Genomic DNA, 24,979 nt, shown 5'->3' with positions numbered 1-24,979 from the left:
TTGAATGCACGTTGGGCAGCAGTGACTCTGTGGTAGCAACTGAATTTGATCAGGCATTCAGTTTAGCAGCTTGCCAGGGGACAAACCCTTGGGGAGCTTTTTGATGTAGGCAGAGCTGGGGATTATTGGGGAACTGGGAGATGGGCCCTTGCGTGCCTGATCACTGTGGACTCTAGTTTCGGGACTGGCATGTTACCTCAAGTGCAGAGCAAGTACCGAGTTTTTCAGGCCTGAGCCGGGGCAAAGGAAAGATTCTGGAGAAGGTTAACAGTGCCCCTGGGATGGCTTTGGCGGCAGGTCACAAGAGAAGATGCTAAGGTTCAACCAAGAGCACAGCTGCCTCCTGGCTGTGTGACCCATAGCAAATCACTTAAACCACTCTAAGCCACCACGTGATTATCTATCAAGTAGGTATAGTAAGTACCGGTCAAGGTCAATGGATGTGTAAGGAGCAAATGAAGTCATTATCAAGGGCCCACCATGTGCCAGGCTCTGTTCTAGGCATGGAGGAGGCACCAGTGAACAAAACAGACACAAACCCCTGCCTTCCTGGAGCTTACATTGCAATGCGGGGGGGGGGGGGGGGGGGGGGGGGGCGGGGCGGCGGGGCTAGAAACCACCGAGTCAATGATCCCATGTGTTGGAAAGTTAGGGAGATAAAGTAGGGAAGGGAGCCAGGGAGCCAGGGGTACAGCATTGCTGTGAACAATGGTCAGAGGAGGAGTCTGCGAGGAAGCGGTGTTTCCACAGATGCTTCCAGGGAAGGAGGGAGTCAGGAAGATACCCTCAGAGAAGAGCATTGCAGGGAACTGGCCTGTGTGGCTGAACAAGAGTGCTTAAGGTTGAAGATAAGGTCGGCGGGGTGCTAGGAGGGCAGATGGGTCTGTGCAGGCCACTCGGAAGACTGGCTTTTACTTTAGGAGAGGTGGGTTGCCACTGAAGAGTTTTGAGCAGAGACGTAATATGGTCTGACTTATGTCTTTAAAGATCCCTCTGGCCCTTGTGTTGAAAACAGGCTATATGGGGCAAGGAAGATGGGAAGTCATGGCAACCAGGGGGGAAGTACCAGAGACCTGGACTATGACAGATGTAGAAACTGCACTTGGGATATACTTGTAAGGGTTTGATGGATCCTGGTGGATCAGATGTGGGTGGTGGGTGTGGGGGAAACAGACGAGTCAGGGACGCTGACATGAGTAAAGGACTTGAAAGGCATTTAACGCAGGGCCTGGCACACAGGGAGGGCCTGGTCACAGTCGCCGCTACCACTGCTGGGTACCCGTATGAGAGGGGCTGAGCCACCCGGCAGGGGCCAGCTGAGAGAGGGCGTGGGGGTCTGGGACAGATGCATTGAGCAGTAGACCCAGAGACAGGATGAAGCCCTTAGAGGCCAGCAGAATGCCTTAGGGACCTGGGGCAGTCAGATACAAAGGAGGTAGATGGCTTCAGAGGAATGGCCTTTGGAACTGTGGCATCCTCACTCTGGTGCCTTTTCTGTGCTACTTGGCAAACTCCTGATGAGTTGTGGACTGGACTGACATTGGATCAGAACCCAATTCAGTCATCAGGCCACCTCCTGAGCCAGGCACTATCCCCCAGGGACCTCCAGGACTCAGCTTCCCCTGCCCACAATAGGTCGGCCGGCATAAGCTGGGCTCAGCAAGGCCGACTGGCTCTGCTCCACATGTTCCTGATCCTCCTGGGACCAGCCATGTCTTCTCCCAGTGATGACAGGGATGTGAGAGGACAAGCCTAATCTGGCAGGCACTCTGCAAGTCTTCGGGCACATCAAGACCTCCTCCAAAATTCCAGTGGCCAAACCCAAAGTCAAAGGGTGAGGGAATATACCCCACCTTTTTAATGGGAAGAACTATAAAATCACAGTGCAAAGTGTCTGGATACGGGGAGGGTGACAATTCAGGAGTGTTGCTGCACTCCAATGCCACCTTTGGTGTGTCCTCACCCAGAGGGACTTCTGGCTTTGACCCACCCTGGACTATCCCAAGCCAAGAGAGGGGATCATTCTAGAAGAACCCCATCCCCAGTCACAGATAACAACTGAAACGGTTTTCCCTCTTACCTCCTCTCTAGTCAAGAAGCAAATTGAGTTGAAGTCTCGAGGTGTGAAGCTGATGCCCAGCAAACATAACAGCCAGAAGACATCTGTGTGTAAGTGTCCGCCTGCCTGCCCGCCTGCCGGGCCTCTTGCTTGAGGTCACACCCGCTGGTGCTGTGACCGCGGGGAAGCCAGACGATGCTGGAAGGATTTCCCTTCAATCCTGCCTCCTTCCGTCCCGTTCTGCACATGGACACACTGACCTAGTGGCCAGCGAGCAGCCCCAGGGTCTGACCTTTGCCTCCTCCTCCCCCTGCCTGCACCTCCCTCCCTCCTCCTCTCTCCCCCTCACTTCCCATTGTAACTGCAGTCCAGGGAGTCATTACTGCTACATTTCTCTCTTTATTTTTCCTTTTGAATCACTTCCACCTGCTGAGACAGTCCTCTTTCTGCCCCTTGCCTAGGAGTCAGTGACCCCCAGCTGGGGTCTTGGAGGCTGCAGGGTCTCCATTCCAACTCCCAGGGCAAGACCCTGCTCCAGGGACCCTGGACCTGGCTGGGCTAGAGGGTGGGCTTCTGCGCTCGAGCCCGTGGGGCAGTGCTGGGGTCTCTGCTGGGGGACAGGGGGACTCTATCTATGAGAGCAGGTTTCTGCTATTGGTGTTTGAACGATTAAAAGGGGAACATCTGATGCTGGGGAATGGGCTGGAATGTCACCCTGGAAACAACTGATGAGAGCCTTTGCTAAGGGAGTTTTGGGCTAGAGTATAGGAAGGGGTTCAGGAAGGTTCTGGGCCAGCCCAGAAAGCTGGACTTGAAAGCAGTGGAGATTTTCCTGAGAACCCCTCAGGTTTTGTTCTGAAGTTGAGTGTAGGGAGCCTTCCGTGGTCAGGGACCCCCCCCCCCCAGATGACCAGCCTTCTGCTTTCCTTCTCCTGCGCTTCCTTTGCCTTTCTGCTTCTCTCTCTCCTAACCCCCCCTCCCTCCTTCTTCTGCATCCTCTCTGCTGTTTCCCCCCTTCGTCCTGACTCTCTCCTTTCATCTCACCTCCACATGCTCCCTTCTCTTGAGGGGCTGGAAGTGCTTCCTGAGAGGGCTGGAGAGCAGCCATCGGCAGTTCCAAAGCTCTGTGTGGTGTGTGTGGCAGGGAGCTGGGTGGGGGAGAGGCCCCGACTGAATGGAACCTGGCTGTGGGATTTTTCTCTGGTCCTGCAAGTCTCCGGGGACTGCCGTCTCTGAGCATTCTGCCCTTGATGGCAGAGGGGTGGCCAGGAGCCCTGCTTCTGTGTGCCACGAGGGTGCCAAGGGAAGGAGCGAGGAGAACCGGGGGTTAGGCCAGGAGTCTGCAGCACAGGCTTGAGCCACAGCCCTGGCCCTCACAGGCTCATTCTTTCTGGAGCCACAGGAGAAGAGAGAAACTGAGGTCGGCATGATTTCACTTTGGAGTTTGCCCTGGAGCCACAGGTGGACTCCAAGGAAATGGCCCAGATTTGGGAGAGCAAGTGTGTTTTCAGGTGACTGTGTTACTCCAGGCACTAGTGTCTCCGTTTCCAAATCTGTGAAATGGGATGCAAAACCTTACCCTCCCTTCTTCCCAAGGGTGCTGTTGGATCTAAGATGGGCGTCCCTGATCTAGGACTTAAGGAGGTCCGTGAACTGGCTAAAAACTACATGTGATATTGTGGGTGCATTTGGGAGAGGGGCGTGTTTTTCATTAGCTACTCAGAGGTGCCTGAAACTCCCTCAGAAAGATGAAGAAAGCTTATTCTCATGAAATAATGCAGAAACTCTGAAAAAGTTACACACACGTCTCTACTACAAGACACTGGTCTCCCCTCTGAGAGTTCCTCAGAGAAGGATGGGTGCGCGACTCAGCTGCTGGGGAGGCAGGCCACCAAATGTCTGCAGGTGTCTATCCCTTGGTGGCCTGCCCACACTCCCTGTGGACAGATGTCCTGAACTTCAGGAGAGGAGTGGACCCCGCTGACCTATCCCGAACCCTACTTACTGCCTTCACTGGGTGGTCCGCGGGTACCACTGACCCCTGGCCATCAGTCCTGACTGCCCACGTGTCCATATCTCCTTCACTTTGGGTGGAAGGCACTGCCTTTCTGAGTGTGTTGCGGCTTTTTGGGGTAAGGTCCACTCTCCCTTCCATTCTCTGTAGCCAACAGTGAATCAATGCTACAAACATGAGCAGCTGGTTTTGAACAGGCAGGAGAGCCTGGGATTAAGGAAAGAGAGGGGAAAGCCCCCTTGACTCCGTCATTCAGACATAAAGTATTCACTGGGACTTATCTTTGCTTGTTTCCTGGGGAGCCTGGATATCCGTGCGCTCAGGCCTCCAGGAAGACAGGGTCTTGGGGTGCTGTGAGTACTGACCCCTGGGCTGCTGACTTCCAGGGCAGTGCCTGAGCCTTACTTCCAGCGGGCTGATGAAAGGAGGGTGGCAGGGTTGGCTGCGCATGTGCGGGGCTGGGGTTGGGTAGGTGGGCTCTGCTGTGGCCTCTCCTCTGGGCCAGCCGCATCCTCATCGCGCAGCCTTTAGCTCTGCGTGCTCCCCGGGTGGTGTGAGTACCAAGCAAGAGGGCAGGAAAGTGCTGTATCGTGTTAACGTGCTACCAGGGGCGGCACGGTTCCCATGCGGTGGGCGCGGGGGACTGTGGGAGGGGTGTGGTCAGTGGGCAGGGGTGAGTAGGCGAGGCCGGAGGAAGGCAAGCGCTTAGCTGATGAGTCCTCAGTAGGGATGGATCGTGGTGAGGCTGACTTACCAAAGGTAAAGCACAAGATGTCCTCATCTTAGAACAGAGCCTCCCCTTGCCTTTCTATCCCCATCCTGTCACTTCCTTCGTTCCCATTGCTTGTGGAACATGGAGGCCCCAGGAAGCAGGACTTCCGGCTCATTATCCCCGCCTGGAGGGTCCTGCACTGGCAGGAACAGTGACTTTGCTGAGTTTAGGAAGTGGAAGCATTGGAAGGAGAGGCTTAGTGGGGAAGGGGATGGGAGCAGGGGAAATGCCTGGCGGGAGTGACTGGCTTTAACAGGGCACTATGGAATGTTGGAGAAGGAGGCTCCCTGAGAGGCCTTGGGCTCAATGCCGCACAACCAAGAAGATACCGGGTGTGCGGCTTGTGTGGCGTCTGCCCAGGTCCCCGGGTTCCCTTGGCCAGCTACCCCCTGGGGTACCCGGAGGTTTGAACGGGGTCTACACCAGTCTTCTCACTGTAGAAATGAACTCCAGGCTCCGTGGGTCTGAGATGGGACTCCACAGGTCCCCGGGTGAGGCACGCCCTTGCTCCCTCTCCCCACACTTTAGTCTTCCAGGAGCCCTGGGGACTCCTTCTTTGCCACATCCATTCCTACACCCTCATGTCCGTCCCCACTGCCAGGCTCTTGTCCTTTGCCTGGACAATCCTAAAACTTCCCAACTGGTCTCACAGGCACCGGCCTCCCCCTGAGCATCTTACTGTGCCCTTCCCCACCCTCAGGACTCTTCAGTGGCTCCCCACCATTTTCAGGATCAGACTTGAACCCCTTAAAGGTCTGACCTCCACAGCTTCACCTTCCGCTCTTCCATGTCACTGGTACCTTCTCTTCTATTCTGGCCACACTGGGCAACCCCCAGTTCTGTTTCCATGTCTTCACTCCACTCCACTGTGTTCCTCTGTCTCCCTGAACTGCCGTTCCTCTGTCACCATGTGTTCAAATCCTACTATCTCAGACTACTCATGTTAAATGCCACCTCCTCCAGGCAGCTTTCCATGCTTCTCTCAGCAACATAAGACAGGTCTTCCCTCTCAGCCTCCCTGTAGCTGCGTCTTCATCACTTCCCCTTTGTGGTTCTGCAGTTTGTTTCTGTTTCATATCTTCACTTGACTGGGAGCTCCCGGAGGACAACGGTCATATCCGAAATCTGACAGTTGCATCTCCCGTGGTATCCATAATAGGGTCTTGTACACAGTAGGTGCTCACTGAATGCTTGCTGTGTGCCAATGTATGGGAATTAGTGAGTGGGTGAGTGAGTGAGGAATGGAGCCGTTGCTCATACTGTGGGACATTGAGTGGGTGGGATATGGGCCAACTCAGAGAATATTGCTCCACGCTCCCTGTCATCTCTGTCTTGAGGGTGCTGTTGGGACTGTGGGATGGGCAAGGCCTTGAATGGAACTGTATGCCAGGCCCCAGCTCCCGGTGATACCGAAAGCCGGGAATCCAGAGATGTGAGAGAGCTCCAGCCTCATGAGTATGAGCATCTTGAGAACAATAAACCGGCAGGGTCCAGAGGGTTTCTACCCTCTCCACTGGAGACAGGAGAAAACTGTGTGTTTCTGCCACCCCCTGACCAGGCTTCTCCTTCGGCAGAGAGGACCATGCACACGGTTGTATAAACAGCACTCTGGTGTTGGCAAGTGTGAGAGCATCCCACCACCTGCCAGAACCACCATGGGTGCCATCTCTGCGTGGTGCCCTTGGCCAGTGGCATTGGACAGGGGATGCTCTGCTTACTGCTTACTCAGCTTGAGAAGCATCCGATGGGGAGAGGTTTCTTGGCAGAAATAACCACATTTGAGCTGAAGGCCCTGCTTTGAACTTCAGACTGCAGCTTTCTCTTACATTCTTTACTGTTCCTGATCACATATCCACCTTTTATTTAACTTCCTTTGAGTCATTCCTCCATTTGGGGCTGAGGTTGGGGGTGATCATCTCATCTAGAGTCGCCGCCCCCGGATCCAAAGCGCAGGGTGAGGAGGTCACTGGGGGCTGAGGACCGTCCACCTCTGGCCACTGGCGTGGGACGAGGGAACAGGGTGGTTGCTGGTTTGGGGTGCCTGCCTCTGAGCCCCTATGCTCTTGATGAATTTCACTTGGACTTTGCTCACAAAGGAATTTGTCAAAAGCAGCTCCCCACCTTGCATACTCATGAAACCTGAGCCAGGAGACCCCACAACCCCACACAGCCCCGTGGAGCAGGGCCTCATTCTGTCTCTGTATCCACCCCCCACCCTGAGCCACTGCCCTGGACATGCCTTCCTGTGATTACCCATCTCTGTATGTGCTGTTTTTTGCCTTGTAGTAACTCAGGTTGGTGTGTCCCAAGGGCATAATATGTGTCCAGACCCTGGCATACCTGAAAGGGGCAAAAGACTAGGCTCGGATTTCAGGTAAGACCCGTTCGGGAACTTTCTAATTGCAAAGAAGGGTGGATGGCCTGGTTGGGGGGAAGACAGGGGCTGGCCTTCCTAGAGGTACAATGCAGAGGACAGTGTGGATTCAGGAATAGACGCTTTCTGGAGAAGAACTGTGGCATCTGGCATTCTTTCCTGGGCCGGTCCTGGGACTGGTGCCTGTAGGTATCAGGGGAAGAAGAGAGCCGCAGACTGCCAGGGTTACACAGCACACCTGTCCCTAGGGTACAGGAACTGCCCTCACCAGTAATGACGTGCCAGCAGGCAGCTTATGTCTCCCCTCGTCTGGAGATCCTAGCTAGGCCCCAAGATGGTACATCTTGCAGAGTTTCTAATAATCTAAGTATCTTCCCAGAATCCTCCATGTTCATTAAAATTTATGGGTATCATCCACCCACTCTTAGCTGTCCTAACTTAGAGCATGGCTGTTTTGCTCCCAAAGTCACATTTTAACTCAATCCTAAGACCATTAAATGGTCCAAAAAAAAAAAAAAAAGATGAAGAGCAGACGTTCCTTTCAGTGGAGATTTTAAGTGATAAAACAGTTGAGTAGAGATGAAGGGACAGAGGAGAAATGATGTTTGGTGTGGTACTTGTTTGTGGAGGAGGAAGGGAATTGGGTGGGCCTGGTGGGCCCAGGGCTGAGCTCACAGACACGCCTTGTCTCCCAGGTTAGGATCCAGCGTCCAGTTCACCTGCAGCGAGGGCTATGACCTGCAAGGGTCCAAGCGGATCACCTGTATGAAAGTGAGCGACATGTTTGCGGCCTGGAGCGACCACAGGCCGGTCTGCAGAGGTGAGGGTGCCCCTGGAAAGGGAGGCTGGCCAGAAACCGGGCTGGGCAGGGAGGATGGAGCCCAGCTCCTGGTCCCTGAGGGTACACGCTTGCGTCCAGACTGACTTGCCTCCCTCTCGCTGTGCTCCAGGCCTTGGGTTCTGCATTCATTGACTGATTAACTTACTATATTTAGTTAGCACCATCTCTGTACCAAGGCCTATGCTGGGATCAGGAGATACAAAGGTGGGGATGACAGACACGGCCCCTGCCCAGCATGGACCTTACGGTCAGGTGGGGGAGGCACGTAGGAAGCAGGTTGCTAGCTCACTGCGCAAAGACATCACAACTACACTTCAAGTGGAAGGGAAGCCAGCTTGAATAATGTTACCTTGACTCCCTCCAGTATAACACATATACACCCCAAACCCTCTATCTCAATGCCTTTGTTTCTTTCCATGTGCTCGGCAATCCACAGATCTGTCACCTCTAGAAGAATGCTCCTAGCTAGGCAGGAGTCATGTGGACCATGATATCAGAAGGCTTCTCTGTAGGAATCCTCTAACCCCACACCTGGGCATCTTGTTTTCAAAGGCCCCGCCACCCACATTCCCAGCCATCACATGGCCTGAGGCTGGGCTGCCAGAGCCCCCATCCCCCACATCTTAAAATAATAGACCTGAATGTTTTCCTTTCCTGAGACAGGACAGCGGCTGCCTCTATGGTAGAGAAGCCCCTGGCCTCAACCCCCAGGGCAACGGTAGCTGGCTTTTCATTTCTCCTGCCGTGTGTGCATCTCTCTTCTACTGTTTATGCACATGACCAGAGCTCAGCTCTTGGTGCAAGACTGAGCAGTCTCTCTGGAGTTTGTGAACAAAGCCAACAGTTGCTCTCTTGAGTGCCTCTTTGGAAGCGAAGGTACATTGCCTGCCATAAAGTTACATTCTGGATCCTTCCCAGTTTAAGAAGGAGATGCTTTGCCTCTCTCCAGGCTTATATACTAAGATGAAATTGATGCACAGAAAGGGGTCCAGGAGAAAGAACTTGGATGATAATTACACTAAGGAAGGGAGAGAGTTGGAGCTGAAACCCACTCCCTTTTTTTTTTTTTTTTTTAATGTGTTGTTGAGTAATCTTGGAAGAAGGTCATGAAAATACCTTTGAAAGAAGCTTCAGACGTATTCATTCTCACTCAGCTTTGAGGTGGCCATGACCCACAATTAATAATGTACTTTGTGTTCCCACTGATCTTAGTGATATTATTTCAGAGATTCCACTTAGCTAATATTTTTTAAAAATCAAACAGAAGACGGAGTCTTACGTATAACTCTCAGCTTTGCCACCAGCTAGCCATGGGCAGTTTGGCAAATCATCTATTTTCCCTGGCCTTGTTTTCTTAACCATGTAGATAATGGTACCTACCCTACCCATCTTGTGTTAATGTGGGAGTTGTGGATATGGAAACATCTAATGAATCAGAAAGAGCTTGACAAGAAAACAAATATCCTCACGCTAGAATATCAGCTCAACAGGGCAAGAATGCCTAGAATGGGGCCTGGCAGATAGTAGGTGTTCGATAACAGATGTTGAATGAGTGATTGAATGAATGAATAATAAGATAGGAAACATTCCATTTCCAGGGAGCCAAGAAACCAGCTGTGTAGAGAGGCATAGAATTAATCATGTCTGAGGACCAAAAGGACCCTTGGTCAATCTGTTCTTTCAAAATTCCTTTTGAGGAACCAGAATAACAGTGCCTTTGGGCAGTAGTGGAATCCGATCTCTCCCAAAACCATTTCATTGGGAGAAGATTCTTCTCTTGGAAGAGGGATGGTTTACGTGACTATGCCCAGGCTAGGGAAGGACTGGCATTTTGGAAGGAAGTTCACAGTCAAGTGATCACACTTATCCAGATGTGTTATGTGGCCCATTCAGGTCATGTCCAGTGATTTTGACACACTGGACTCTAAATTCTCTGCCACCCTGTTAACCGAGCTTTGGGCTAAGCTTTATACATCCATTCTCCTCTCATCCTCTGCCGCTGGGAGGCGGAGGAAAATCATGGGAAACAAAGCCAGGCAGAACTGCATTCAGATGAAGCCCCCACCGCTTTGTAGCTCGGTGTCCTCGGGCCAGTCCCTGCACCTCTCTGAATCTTTTCTTTTTTTTTCTGCTAAAAGGCAATGATTATAGAACATGACTACTCCTTGGCATTACCGTGAGGCCTAGAGGAGGTAGTGGATTGTAGGTGCTCACTTAGAAATGATCCAGGAGCATCTGTGAGGCTTATGTGCCCTCATGGCACCGTCTGCACGTGGCCTCCCCCCGGCCTGGGAGCACCCCCTCCTTAGCATCTAGGGGCTGCAGGGTTTTAGAAGCCTGTGCCCTCACTGTCTTGGCCAATCTTACCGCAATCCCAGCAGCTGGGGGGTGCACACAGACTTTGACCTAGAGCATAACTCTGCCTCCTATTAGCTTGCTGGCCCTGGGCTGGTTCCTACCTCATTTTGAGCCACAGGTCCCTCCCTTGTGAACTAGGAAAACAAATCCTCCTCTCCCTGGTGCTGGCGACATTTAAACAAGCCATTTTATGGAAGGTGACCAGCGCCAACTGTGGTGGAGAGAGAGGGGCTTCTCAGCGCAGGGGAGAATATGCCACTCTCCCCCTCCTGTTCCCCCCACCCCCCCCAGGTCACTGGGAGGGAGGAAGAGACAAGGCAAAGCCTCCTGGGTTTGGACTTAGATGGCCTGTCCTCAGCTTCCCTGAAGGCCATGGCCTGAGACAGAGATGAGATTCAAGGGTCCTCTCATTGTGGCAGTTTTGAAAGTTTTTCTTTTAAAAATCTCTTGTTTTTAATTAGTTAGAATCACTATCATAATTGTAAATTTTTATAGAAGTCTAAGTGAACCCCACTTCAAGAATAAAAAGGGACAAAACTCTTTGAATTCCAGGATAGCTCTACTAATAAGCAGGTTATCAAAAGATCACATTCTAAAAAGGATTCACCACTAATAACAGTGGTATTATTTTTCCTCTAATGCATTTAAAATATGATTTGATATTAAATATTCATTTTCCATGCAATTAATTCTGCTAAAACATGGGGACTGGCAAATAATAGGTTCTCAACTAATGTTGCAGGGTGACCTGAATGGATTGGTGATTGAAATGAGCGAACAATACGGACTGTGCCCTCATTTTGGAATTTGAAATTAGGTATTAACAGGTTTTTATTCTCTTTCCATCCCACCGAAGAAATAAGTTCCAAAAAGAAAGGGGGGGGATAGAGTTTTGAATTTCATGTGTCCTAGACAAGTTTGATCATCTAAAGTAGATTGAGGGAAACATGAAACTTACTAATTCTCTTTAGCCCCAGAGAGAGGCGGGTGGTAGAGTACAGAGCTTGGCAGAATTATTTTACAGATGGAGGCCAGTATTTAAAAATCAGCGTTTGCAGAAGCCTAATAATAAAGCAGATACAAATGGAGCTTCTTTCATTGAAGTAGGGGTAGGATATTTAGGGTTGCCCCTCCCTCACCCCTCCCAGCAGCCCCCAAGCTACCTCCAAGGAACCCCGAGGCTCCAGGGAACACTAAACACTAAACCACTAATAGTGGATAGGACCAAATTGACAACCAGGAGACCTGGAGGCCTGGTTTCATGTGCCCACAGGTTGGTGTTGACAGAGAGTAGGAACTGAGTTACCAGCCCCAGAGGAGATACAGTTACTGAGCCATAAAGTAAGATACTCAACAGAAAACAACACTCTTCTTCTCCTTTGTGGAGAAATCCCCTATTTGCTGTGCAAATGCACATGCATAAACACACACACTCACCCACGTATCTATATATACTTGTATAGCTCTATAGAATAAAAACCTTTTTCCCTCCCTTCCCCTATGATCCTCTGTTTTGTTGGGGGGGAGGTGGGTGGGGGGATGGGTAACTGGGTGACAGGCATTAAGGAGGGCACATGATGTAATGAGCACTGGGTGTTGTGTGCAATGGGTGAATGACTGGGCTCTACCTCTGAAACTAGTGATGCACTATATGTTAACTAATTGGATTTAAATAAAGTCATTTAGTAATAAAAAAAAAAAAAAGAATAAAAGCCTTCTTATGGATAGAACACCTGCCTCAGGACTCAGAGACCTAAGTTCAAGTTCCAGCCTTGCTATTAACATACCATATGGCACAGGGCAAATTACCAAAATGCTCTGAATCATCTCCCTCATTCTCAATAAGATGGGAGTGAAATGTGGGAAATAGGGCACAAACCAGCGGAATGAAAGCATGACAGTTACAGGTGGCTGTCTTCCTTCTTGGTGGCCAGCGCTGGATCAGCTTCCCAGGTCCACTCCTTAAACACTAATGTTGTTCAGAGTTCTGTTTTCATGCCCCCCTCCCCTCTCTCCGCGCCCCCCACTCCTGCTCCACCCTTCCTCCCCTCTCCTTTGTAGTTATTCCCCTGTAGGTAATGTACTGAGGGCATGCCCCATTGTTCCCTGACACTCGTACCTGTATATTTGTACTAATGATAAAGCTCCCAGTTGTTACACTATTTGTACTTGATAAAGCATTGCAGTATATACATTTTCCATAATTTCTTTATAAGGAAAGTGGCAATATCCACATTTTATGTTTGGCTCAAGCTTGGAGTGGTCAGCCTTCTTGCCCAAGGGCACAAACCTAATGGGTTGACCTGGGATTCAAACCCTGACTCCAAAGGTGCTCTTCTACTTGAAAATGGCCCCTGGACATCCTTTGGAGTCAGTATTCTGGATGGAACCACATAGAACAATACCCTCTTCCCTACTTTTTGGTTAACTTTTATTTTGATTTAATTGTAAACTCAAAGACCATTTAAAGGAAGCATGCAAAGAACAATACACTCTTTACCCAGATTTAAACAACTAATTTTGAGGACTTAACGAACAAGAAGGAAGCTGAGAAGGATCAGTCAGAGAAGTAGGAGAAGAGCCAAGAGGCACCATGGAAGCCAAAGAATGTGAATGTCTACACATTGTAATATTTTATTTAAGTCCTTAAAGTGGTAAATGCCTTTTTGACCTGTTCTCTGTAATGACCTTCGGCATGTTTCAACAGAATGCAAATACCATATAATTTTCAGAAACAAGTGCGGGATAAATTGAGTCTGAAGGTGAGGGCTTTTAAGGCAGCAAAACCTGACTTTGCAGAAGAGATATAAATGGTGCTGGTGGAGATTTGTAGGAATTCCCTATAGGGCTAGGGTTCTGAATCCACAAGTCCCCCTTGCAAAGGTAGGCGGGATCATGGTTTTGGTTTTGATGGTCTTTTTCTAATTTGTGTACTAATGTTCTCAGCTATGGGAAAAATTCCTAAGTAAAGAAACCAAGGAAGGTAGGAAAAAGATTTTTGGCCTTTAGACGTGAATGAACGTGGCTTTGGGAGTCCCATAGTCCCCTTTGTGGAATATTGATGATGTCCCAGGACCTGAATGAGTCTTCCCATCCAGTATCTCATCCAATTTCATCCTCACCATGCCTCGATGAGGTGGTATCACTAGCCCCATTTTACAGATGAAGTAGAATCAGAGAGCCTTTCCAACTTAACCAGCAAATGGATTTCAAATCTAGAAGGCTAAGCTGGTAAACCCCACAGCCTATGCTCTCCTCACCATGGTGATCTACCTTCAGGCCCAGTTGTATCAAGTACAATCTGTGAATCTAAGAGTTTGCCAGCACAGAATTATAGGCACAGTGAGCTTACATGAAGGGGTGGAGGAAAGGGTTCCTCTAGGGCTTCTTTCAAACTTGACTCAACTACCATTGGAGCTCCTGCGGGAGAAGATCCTTCAGGTAGAAGACCGGGGCCAGCCACCAGAAGGAACATCCTCGCTGATGGTGCTGTCCCAGTAGAGAAGGAGCCTTTCAGAGCCAGCAGCCTCTTACAAATAACCCTCTGACAACACTTGCTCTGCTTGATTGTGGCTGTTCGCACACCTGCTTCCCCCGCTTACTGGTGCCCCTTTCGAGAGGAGGGGTTGTGTCCTAGATATTTTTCTCTCCCCACATTCTGCCTGGCCCATGACAGGCACTCAGTATATGTGGGAATGAGTGAGTGCAGGAACAAGTGCAGGAAATGAGCAGATTGATTATGTCCGGGGGCCGTGGAAGCTGCTTCCCAGGCCCTCCAAGAAGGCTTTCCCAGGAAAGGTTTATCGTGGCTGTTATCCACCTACAGAGAGGAGCCCTAGGATATTTTGCCCCATCAGAGGAAACCAGGTTTGACACCACTTTCATTTTATATACTTAAGCTTGTTGAGTTTGCTCACTATTTCTTTACCGTTAGGCACTTTGCCTACAATTAGAATAAATTGCCATGTGGGCAGCAACAGAACAGACTCATAGAACTCTTTATTAAAATAGCTGAGCGCTAACACTGAAGAATGATGTGGCCAGAACTAAAGAGCACGTTTTTAAAGAAGGCAAACACCTAGGTACAATGTAGTACCTTAACTGTTATCAATCACTACTTGATCTAATTAGTTTAGAAGCTATTTTAAAGAGCTTAATTAGATTAAGCTGTGATTGATAACACTTTATATCTACTTGAGTAGAGCACTTCTAATTCACCTTGAATCTTTATGCTTCCAGTCAAAAGCCTGTTTCAGACATGTGCTGAACATGGGGAAGGAATTGGGAAGTACTTGATTGGCCCGGAAATCACCCTGGGTGCCTTGCACTGGGCTGAGCTGGGGACCTTGGCAGAGTCCTTGGGTGCAGACATTCTCAGACCTCATAGGGTGGCTTTGACAAGGACATCCTGAGATTCTACTTCAGGAGGCTGAGAGCAAATGGGGAAACACAGGTCAGCAGAGCAAGGGGGGAGCAGCTCAGCACTTCCATAAGTGCCTGGGTCCTACCTGGCTTTAGATCAGCATGAGTAGTACTAGCCTACGTCATCCTGGGGGAGATGAGCTGCTCAATCACAGAGGAGTCAGGATAGGGAGGCTTGCTTAGCCTGACCACGGAGGTTCATCATTGCCTACCAGCAGCAGGTGAGGACTTGCAGGCCTGCCCCTCTACCAGTGTTCCCAGAACTGTGACTTTCCTTTGAGCCTACGGAGAACTGGGGAAGGAAATAGGAAGCAGGTTATATCTGGGGTGGGACTATACAGACTCCAGGCTCTTCTCGCTGGAATTAGGAGGGGGGATGGGAACTGGATCTAGTCTAAACTAAGATGCTTGCCTTTCATCTCCTCTCTGCAGCCCGCATGTGTGATGCCCACCTTCGAGGCCCCTCGGGCATCATCACCTCCCCCAATTTCCCTATTCAGTATGACAACAATGCACACTGTGTGTGGATCATCACAGCACTCAACCCTGCCAAGGTAAGGCTCCTGGGGTGGATGGGGAGAGTCCTGTGGGCAGGTCTGACTCGGGAACAGTTGGTCTCCAAGGGGTTTCAAACCCAGAACTTGGTTGTGGTAGATTCTCTGCAGGAAATTCTTAAAAATTGTTTTTTTTTTTATTAAATATCAAGTAGTTAAAAAGCATATTTCTAAAACAAGATATGAAGAACATCAATACAACAAACAATTGCCTAGTCATCTCCCAACTTAAGAAAAAAAAAAAACACACAGTTACCTTAGTGATGCATGTCCCTCACCAACCCCATTCCATTCCCTATCCCTCAGGTACCTTGACTGTGTACTTATTGTTCCTCTGCTTTTCTTTATAGTCTGCATACAAATGTGTATCCTTAAAAATATATTATTTAGTAAGGCAGCATTTGAGCCTCATAGAAACATACTCATGTCATATATATTCTTAATCAACTTCACTCAAAATCATATCCCTAAGATTTGTCTATGTTGGTGTGTGTAGTTTGCCCTGCTACATACATCTCTTCACATGTTTATTTCACATTTAGTTTTTTTCTATGCAATGCCCTTTATTCTCTCATTTACAAGTATCTTGCCAAGATCCACAAAACAACCTGTGAGAATCTTTATTTTAATTATACCAAAACTACAGATCAATTGGAGAAGAACTGATATCTTTATGATACTGAGTCTTCCCATCCATGAGTACGGTGTATCTATTTCCCTAGGGCTGTCAGTAAACTTGTGTAATTTTTTTCCATTATAGGTCTTGTTTGTTTCTTAATATATGTACTTCTAGATATCTTATATTTATTGTTACTGTTATAAATCATATCTTTTAAAATTTCATTTTCTCCCAAGTTCTTGCTAGTATTTAGAGATGCAGTTAATTTTTATTCTTTGGTTTTTTAATATAGCAATTCTTGTAATGATTTATCTATGAATTACTTGGGGTTTCTAGAAAAGACAAAGGATGATGGTTTTATTTCTTCCTTTCCAATCCTTATACCTTCTCTTTATTCTTTTTCTTGCCCTAACGTTCTGGCTAGACCCTCCAATATAATGTCAGTCATTGTGGTGCTGGTGGGCACACTTGTCATTGTTTGATGTTAAATAGAATGTTTTTGGTGATTAACATAACAATAACAAATTAAAAATAAATAGAATGTTTTTATCATTAAGTATGATGTTTGCTGAAGTTTTTTTTTAATTTATGGTTCCCTTCTGACTCTAGTTTTCTAAGTGCTTTTATTGTGAATAAATGTAGTGTTTTATCAAGCACCTTTCTATATCTATTGATATAATCATGATTTGCTCCTTAATTTTCTTAGTGTGGTGAATTACATTGGTTGATTTTTCTAATGTTAAACCAACCTTTCATTCCTGGGATAAACCCAACTTGGTAATTTAGTATTAGATGCTTAAATAAGCATCTAAGTGTTATAAATGCCTATATTTGATTTGCTAATATTTTGTTTAGTAATTTGCTTCCATTCTGTTAGTGAGATTGGCCTTCTTTTTTTCATCTTATATATTACCCTTGCCAGATTTTTTTCAAGAAGACATCGTTAGCCTCAAAAAATGACTTGGCAAGTGTATCTTCTCTTTCTATCCTATGGAGTTAATAGTAGAGGTTGGAATAACTTTTACCTTGGAAAGTTGGTGGAACTTTTCAGCAGAACTATCTGGATTTGGTGTTCCTTTGTTGGAAGCTTTCAAACTATAGATTTAAGACTTTTAATGACTAAAAGACTATTAGATTATCTTATTTTTTTCTTGAGTCCATTTTAGTAAGTTTTTTTTAAGATTTTATTTTTTATTTATTTGGCAGAGAGATACAGAGAGAGAACAAGTAGGCAGAGAGGCAGGCAGAGGGAGAGGGAGAAGCAGGCTCCCCGCTGAGCAGGGAGCCCGATGCGGGGCTCGATCCCAGCACCCTGGGATTATGACCTGAGCCGAAGGCAGCCGCTTAACCGACTGAGCCACCCAGGCACCCCTTTAGTAAGTTTTCTAATTTATTGGCCATAAAGTTGTGTATACTGTCTCTCACTATGTATATTTTATTCCCTCTTTTATTTCTAATTTTGTATCTCTTTTTTTGTCAATATTGTCAGAGGTTTCACATTTTTTATTCTTTGCAAAGAACCAATTTTAGTTTTGTTAATATTCCATTTGATATGTTTATTTCCTATTTCACCAATTTTTTTCCTTCTGTTATATTTGGGAATGTTCTGGGGTTATACTCCTTTTTTAGCATTCTAACTTTGATGCTTAATTCATTATTTTTTAATATTATTTAAGCATCTAAGGCTACAAATTTCCCTCTGAGGACTATTTTGGCTACATTCCCACAGGTTTTGTAGGTAGTATTTCTGTGATCCTTCAGTTCTGAATATTTTCCAATTCCATTATTCTTTTATCTTTCAACCATGAGTTTTTTTAGAAATATTTCTTAATTTCCAAATAGAGGATTTTTCTAGCTGTCTTTTTGTTAACTGATCTAAAGCTTGTGGTCAGAGAACATTATATTTGAATCATTTGAAATTTGTTGAGACTTTTAGGATCAGGAATGTCATTTTTCACATATATTCTTTGTTGGAAAAAAATAAGCTATATTTTGCAGTTTTTGTGTTCTAATATCTTCATTACATCGACCTTGCTAATTGTGCTTATATCTTTTATATCTTCATTGTTTTGCCTTCTTTATCAGTCAACTGTAAGAGAAGGCAAATTAAAATTTCCCACTATGATGGTGGTTTGCCTAATACTCCTTGAAATTCTGTCAGTTTTTGCTTTATATATTTTGAGGCTGCTGTTAGAGCTTGCAAGCTGAGAGTTTTATATCTTGCTGGTGAATTGAGCTTTTTCAAAAATAGTTATTTAATGACTCTCTTTACCTGGAGTAATGCTTTTGACCTTAAAGCTTTTACCCCCACCTATTCCATCAGTTTTTTGTTTGGTTTTTGGTTTTTTTAGTTTTGATTTAATAAATCATTCCTGTTCTCTTGCTTTCAACGTTTCTACTTCCTTATGCTTTATATATGTCTTGTGTATAGCTGGATTTTTAAAAATCCCCTCTGGCAAATCGTCTTTCAACTGGAAAAGTTAGACCATTTAAATTATACTATCATTTGTATTTTTTAGGGTTGCCCTAGATGTCTAGTGTTAATATGCATACTTAGCAAAGTCTAATGTAAATAGTAATTCTGTGTTCCCCCTGAAAAGTCAGAGGTCTTAGAACACTGACTTTAATTACTCCTTCCCAATTCATACTCTGTGGCGCGTGTATTTTCATGTTGCCTTTCTTTTGCTCACAAGTCATTATTGCTCTTGTTTAATAAAACTAATGTCCATTTAGATTTACTCACACATGTACCGTTTTGTTCACTATTTCTTCTTGCATATCAGTCCTTCTGTTTGGAATTACTTTCTTTCTGTCCAAAATACATGCTTTGGAATTTATTGTCCTGTTAATGACAAACTTTCTTAGTTCTTGTTTGTCTTAAAATGTCTGTTCTCCCCTTGTTCTTGAAAGAACACTGCTATTCACTAAGTATTTGATTCTTGTTTGATAATTACGTTCTCTCTGCCCATGGAAATATTATCCCAATGTCTTCTAGCTCCCATTGTTGCTGTAAGTTTATTGTCATTCCTTTGTATGATATTCTTCTGGCTGCTTTTATGGTCTTTTCCTTGTCTTTATTGTTCTGCAGTTTCATGATCAAGCGTCTAGTTGTGGATATCTTGGCATTTATCCTGATTGACTTCATTAAGCTCTGGAATCTGTAGATTTTATCTTTCATTAGTTTGGGGAAATTTTTAGTCATTGTCTTTTCAACTGTTTTCTCTCCTTTATTCTCTCTCTTTTCTGCTCCCGAAAGCCTGACAAGACATGTTAATATTTCTCACTTCATCTTCTGTGTTTCTTAACTTCTATAATTTTCTGTCATTCTCTTCACCAATTATCTGTTGAGCTACATCTAACCTGTGTTGAATTCATTCACTGAAGATTTATTTTAATTTCAAGTAGCACCATTCATATTTTATGAGATCATATTTGGTTTTTAAAAAGTGTTCTTGATCATATTTTATAGTATTTTGCCCCCTACTCATATGTTTCTTAATTCTTTAAATATGTTAAACATATTTATTTTATACTCTGTATCTGTTAATCCCAATATTGGAAGTCTTTGCAAGTTTGATTCTGTTGTCTGTTGTTTCTCACTTCTTGCCTCCCAGAACCATGTTTCCTTCCTGGTCCTGTCTGTAATTCTATGTGGTTAGAATCATAAACTCTGTCTGTGAGACTCCTTTGAGACCTGGGTAGAAGGTGGTTTCTCCCAGAGAGAATTTATATTCACTTCTGCCCAGTGCCTGGGAGCATTACCAGCCAGAAACCTCTCATACTAAATTCTCAGTATGAAGGTTTCAACCCACCCAAGTAACATGCAAACCCATATGAAGGTAGACTTATTGTGAAGGAGTCTCAGGGGAAGTTTTGTTTGTGTCCACTTAGTGTCAAGGTCTCAGATAAGTAATCAGCCTCCAGATCCACCCAGAGGGCAGTAGTGGCAGATGAGAAGGAAGGCAGTCTTAACTTCTCACTCACCCTCACACTATGGGTGCAACTTTAATCAGCCCAACTTTATTCAGGGGTGTCATACTAGAGTCCTCACCTTTGTGGGTCCTGACCTTTGTCTCCTGTTCCCTCTTCTCCACAAGGCCCTGAAAATCAGAGCTCTACTTCACCAGTTTTTAAATATGCACCCGAGGCCAATGCCAGCTTCATGCTCTGAGTCACAGTTTGGGTCGCTACATTCACTGGGTTTGGACTCTGAGTATTCTTACTTTATTAGTCTGCCCAGGCTGCCATAACAAAACAAAACAGACTGGGTGGCCTTAACAGGGGACATTTATTTTCTCACAGTTCTAGAAGCTAGAAGTTCACAATCAAGGTGCCAGCAAATTCAGTTTCTGGTGAGGCCTCTTCCTAGCTTGTAGATGGCCTCCTCCTCACATGGCCTTTACTCTCTATGCATGCAGAGAGAGAAACTCTCTGGTGTCTTCTGCTTCTCTTATAAGGACACCAATCCCATTGGATTAGGGCTCTACCCTTATGACCTCATTTAACCTTAATTACCTCCGTAAAGGCCCCGTCTCCAAATTCCATCACACTGGGGGTTAAGGCTTTAATATATGAATTTTAGAGAGATATAATTCAGTTCATAGCATTTACTAATTTATAAAAAAAAAAAAAGCTTTTTTTTTTTCCTTTTTAAATTGTACTCAACATTTTAAAATTGTTTGGTCAGGGTGCTTAGGACCACAGTGCTGGGGACAATGGAAACAGATTTTCTCTGCAAGGCATATTACAAAGAAAGACTCACATTTCATCAAACCATTTGATGATGAACCTAGTCAATGGGGAAGGATGCTTCAGCCACATGGGGATGGAGTCTGGATCAGAAGAAGGACTTCCTATCACAAGGTTATTAAGTTGTTGATGAGAAGGCTCTTTCTTGGCTATTGTTAAAGATGCTTATCTCAATTTTCTTTTGAACCTGAAGGTGAGGTGCAGGGGAAAGTGTAAATAAGGCCTGAGAAGTTTCTGAGAAAAAATTTGATTCACCCTCCCCCCGGCCCCACAGAAGAGCTAGTCTTACCCGGTGTGTGGAGTTCAGTGGCTCCGTATCAGTCACTCCCTCACATGTCCTGCAGGAGGTCATGCCATTCTGGGTTCCTGAAGCCAGCCCCTCTGAAGGGTACTCCCTCAGAGTCAAGCTGTGAAAAAGGATGTTCCTGTCATCTCCATGCGTTCTTTATGAACTTCAGGTAGTGCTGAGGAGCCCAAAGAGGCTGAAGGGAGTACCTTACTGATATCACACTGGAGGAGAGCCAGGGAGCATTGTGTGCAGAAAGAAGGGTGTGAGTGTGGCAACCAGAAATCCAAGACTGAAGAATCAGAGCTGCCTTCCTGCAAACATCAGGGAAGACGCATAATGTGTTCCCAACCCTGTTCACTGGCCCACAGGAGAGATACAGGTGTGTCGAGGACTCCCTGTCCAATCACCCTTGGAACGTCCCCCTCAACGAAAAGCCCAGTCTCTCCAAGTTCACAATATGTCTTATGAGATGAGCACTCACTCATTCTTTGACTGTAGATATGATCTCTGCCCTTGAGGAACATGTACACAGGAGGGATGACAGGCATGCAAATAAAAAACTAGAGCATGGGTAAATGCTGATGGAGGGGTGTCCAGTTTGCTATCTTGGAAAATGTTGGAAGGAGCCACTGACTGGAAGGTCAGGGAAGTTTTCACATTTGAGCAGCGTCTGCAAGGATGAGTAGCTTGGAAATCCATAACTCAGAGTAGATGCCTGTGCAAAGGCACCGGAGTTTGGAACAACCTCTCAGAACTGAAAGGAATTCAGCATGTCTGGGTCAAGATGAGGATGGAAAGGTCACAGGATCCACATCATACTGAACCTACATGCTCGGCAGAGAGGCTTGGGTTTTGTCCTGAAACAGATTTTTTTTTTTTTTTTTTTATAGTTCCAACATGTTTTTTTTTTTAATTTTTTTATTGTTATGTTAATCACCATATATTACATCATTAGTTTTTGGTGCAGTGTTCCATGATCTGAAACAGATTTTTAAGGGCAGAAATGCTAGACTGTTGGTAGTAACAACAATAGTTATGTCTTACTCTAAGTAACTCATATGCCAAGCACTGAGCTAAGCCTTCTATATAAATGCTTTTATTTCATTCTCTTCATAGCACAATTAATTAGGTGGTAAGAGACCCACCTGATGGGTGAGGAAACTGAATCGTGGCTAGGTTAATTGGCATAGGAAACGTAGCCACAGTGCGTAGCCAGTAAGTGGAAGCGCCAGGATTTAAACCCAGTCCTTGCGGTTCCACTGCCCATGCTCTCAGCAGCTGGGCTGGGCTGCTGGGTGGAACAAGGCCCCAGAGTAAATGGGAGGGCATGGGACTGACAGCCCTGGGGTCGGCCTTGGAAAGGACGAGGGTCATCCTTTCTTCTGAACCAGAGCAATATCAGGAAGGTCTGAGTTTTTACAAGATGACTCTGGCAGCAGTGGAGAGGATTAGAGAGGTCTCCCTCCTGGAGGGAGCGAGACCAGTTAGGAGGCAGAAACAGTTACCCAAGTAAGAAAAATGGGAGCATCCACCAAGGCTTTAGAAACATTGAGGGGGAGACAGATTTAAGAGAAATGTAGGGAATGGAATGGGACTTGGTGGCTGACTGGATGTGAGGATGGAGGGAAAAGGAGGGTCCTACTCAACATTGTTTGCCAGGTGACCAGCACAGTGCCTGGCACGTAGTGGGCGTACGGCAAACATTGATTCAGTGAACAAACGAATGATGATGCGATATTTTCTGACTTGGACCGATGGGAAGCTTCAAAAGGAAATGGAAGAGGAGGGACATGTTTTACAGGGTCAAGAGGAAAACAGGGTGCATTTGAAGTGCCTTTGTTTCATGCAGTGACATTTGGATGTTACCCAGTTGGAAACCGGGTAAATCTGGGTTCAGTAGAGAGATTGAGTGTTACCTCCTCAGCACATGAGTGAGAAGAGAAGCCTAAGGAATAGAACACTTCCTGGAGAGAGCAAAGAGAATTGGAAGATTCCGAATGGATCTGGAAACACCATCCTTATAGATAAAAGAAATCCAGTGCAAGACCCAGAGGAAGAGCAGCATAAGGTAGGAGAAGAAAGGAGAAAGAATTTCCAAGCAGGATATGTCTGACAATGGTGGAAAGGAACAGGTCTTGCTGGGGAAAGACTGAAAAAAGACCGTTGGCTTTGGTCTTGGAAGAGGACCTTTCAGTGAAGCTTTGGGGGCAGAAACAGCCATGGGGTGGGGAGAGAATGAGGGGAAGGGAGTCTCTAGGAGCAGGGAGCCCAGACAGCCCCTCTGACAAGTCTCAAGGTGACGTGAAGGAAGGAGAAAGGGCGTGAAAGGGAGATAGGGTGGACAGAAAGCTTGGGGCTGCTTAGAGTGTTTGTTTAGAATATTGGAAACTGGAGTATGTTTGCAGGCTAAGGGCAGAGCGGCGAAGAGGAAGAGAGTGAAGATGTAGGAGGATCTGAAATAAGTGAGAGGCACATGGACCGAGAATGCAGGGGCTCTCTTGAATGGAACATGTGAAGAAGGTTGGTATTAGGAGAGGCTGGGATATTTACCTTACTTTACCTGTAAGCGTGCAGAGCATTACACATGTCTGCCCCTCTTTATGATCATGAGATGATTATTCATCCAGGCACCTGGATCTCTGCGGACATGAGGACTCTTGCTGGAATTCCATCCCCCTTGTAGGACCTCTGCGGACTGAGCTTGAGAGGGGGCTGTGAATGTTCCAGTAACTAGGGCCCCCCAAGGGCAGTAAGAAGGTCCAAAGAGAAACGAAATGCTCTGGTGTGGAAATGGCCAAGAATATGTCAAGACACCAGCATTGACTGAGTACCTATGGACCATGCAGCAATGCACGGTGGGGACAAGAACTTACAGTCTTATTGGAGCGGCAGGTGAGGAGTATGTCTTTACTCAGTAAACTAAGAATAAAACAATGAAAAACACCCAGGCCATCCTCCTGGAAGCTTGGCAGATTCGGGGAGAAGAAAGAAGGCTCAGAGCAAGTGATGTTGGCCTACTCCAGATGGGTTCCACATTCTCCCTTTGGTTGAGATGTCCTCAAGAAATGTGAGCCCCACCTTGGCCATTTGGGCTACCTTAGTCCTTATAGTCATTCTACTCACATTCTACTTAGAGCGGGATCCTGGAGGGATCACAGTACTATTTCCCAAATTTGGTTAATCATCAGAAAAATACCTGGAGAGAACTTAAGACACAAATTCCAGAGCTCTTTCCTCCAAGATAGGATTCCATGGATCTGGGATGGGTGCCTTTGAAGGGCGCCCTGGTGGCTCTGACCAGCCAAGCTTGTGTGCTAAACAACGACCCCCTTGCCTCACAGCAAAGTGCACAGCACCACCCCCGCACCCCCCCCCTCCCCCCGGCAGCCCTGGCTTCAGCCACGCTGAACTCCTGGTTCATAGACACACGCGGCCCTTTCAGACCTCTGTGTGGACACACCCTGTCCCAGTGTGCCTCCGTTCCCCTCCAGGCAAGTTCCTGTCCCCCTTTAACACACAATCCAAATACCCCCTCTTCTGAGAAGCCCTCCTAACTCCACCAGATCTTGGTTCTTCCTCCATTCGTACAGCATTCCATCAGCACCTTTTGTCTGTGTGCATATCAGGTCGCACTGGGTTTAGAATCTCCTTCGCCCATGGCCCAAGAGCACCCTGAAAGCAGGGACAGTGCTTGGCATAGGAAGAGCTCAGCAGGTATTTGAATACATTAATGATTAACGGAGGAGACTTGGCCCCATGTCAGGTGGCTCCTCAGGTACAGCCCTGCCCCCGTGGGGCCCTGGGGCCTCCTTCTCTGAGGACCTCTCAGCCGGGCCTCCCGGAAGACGTGCTGATGGAATTTCTGCGGTCAGAACTAAAGCCCAGACCCACATCCTACCTGCACACATCGGCCTTTCTTTTGCAGCTC

General features: G+C 46.7%; 1 protein-coding gene across 1 annotated transcript in view; it reads left to right on the top strand.

Moving 5' to 3' along the window:
• The window catches only part of CSMD2 (CUB and Sushi multiple domains 2), a 594,848-nt gene that overhangs the window by 300,280 nt on the left and 269,589 nt on the right, over positions 1–24,979 (top strand). The window contains exons 7-10 of the mRNA XM_027615123.2: positions 2,092–2,169; positions 7,132–7,219; positions 7,915–8,039; positions 15,273–15,394. Of these exons, the coding sequence (XP_027470924.1) occupies positions 2,092–2,169; positions 7,132–7,219; positions 7,915–8,039; positions 15,273–15,394 (413 nt within the window). The remainder of the gene's footprint in view (positions 1–2,091; positions 2,170–7,131; positions 7,220–7,914; positions 8,040–15,272; positions 15,395–24,979) is intronic.

The sequence above is a fragment of the Zalophus californianus genome, chromosome 4, assembly GCF_009762305.2.
Source record: "Zalophus californianus isolate mZalCal1 chromosome 4, mZalCal1.pri.v2, whole genome shotgun sequence".
Classification (NCBI taxonomy): domain Eukaryota; kingdom Metazoa; phylum Chordata; class Mammalia; order Carnivora; family Otariidae; genus Zalophus; species Zalophus californianus.
The sequence above is the reverse complement of the archived record's forward strand: the minus strand, read 5'-3'. Positions and strand labels throughout refer to the sequence as shown.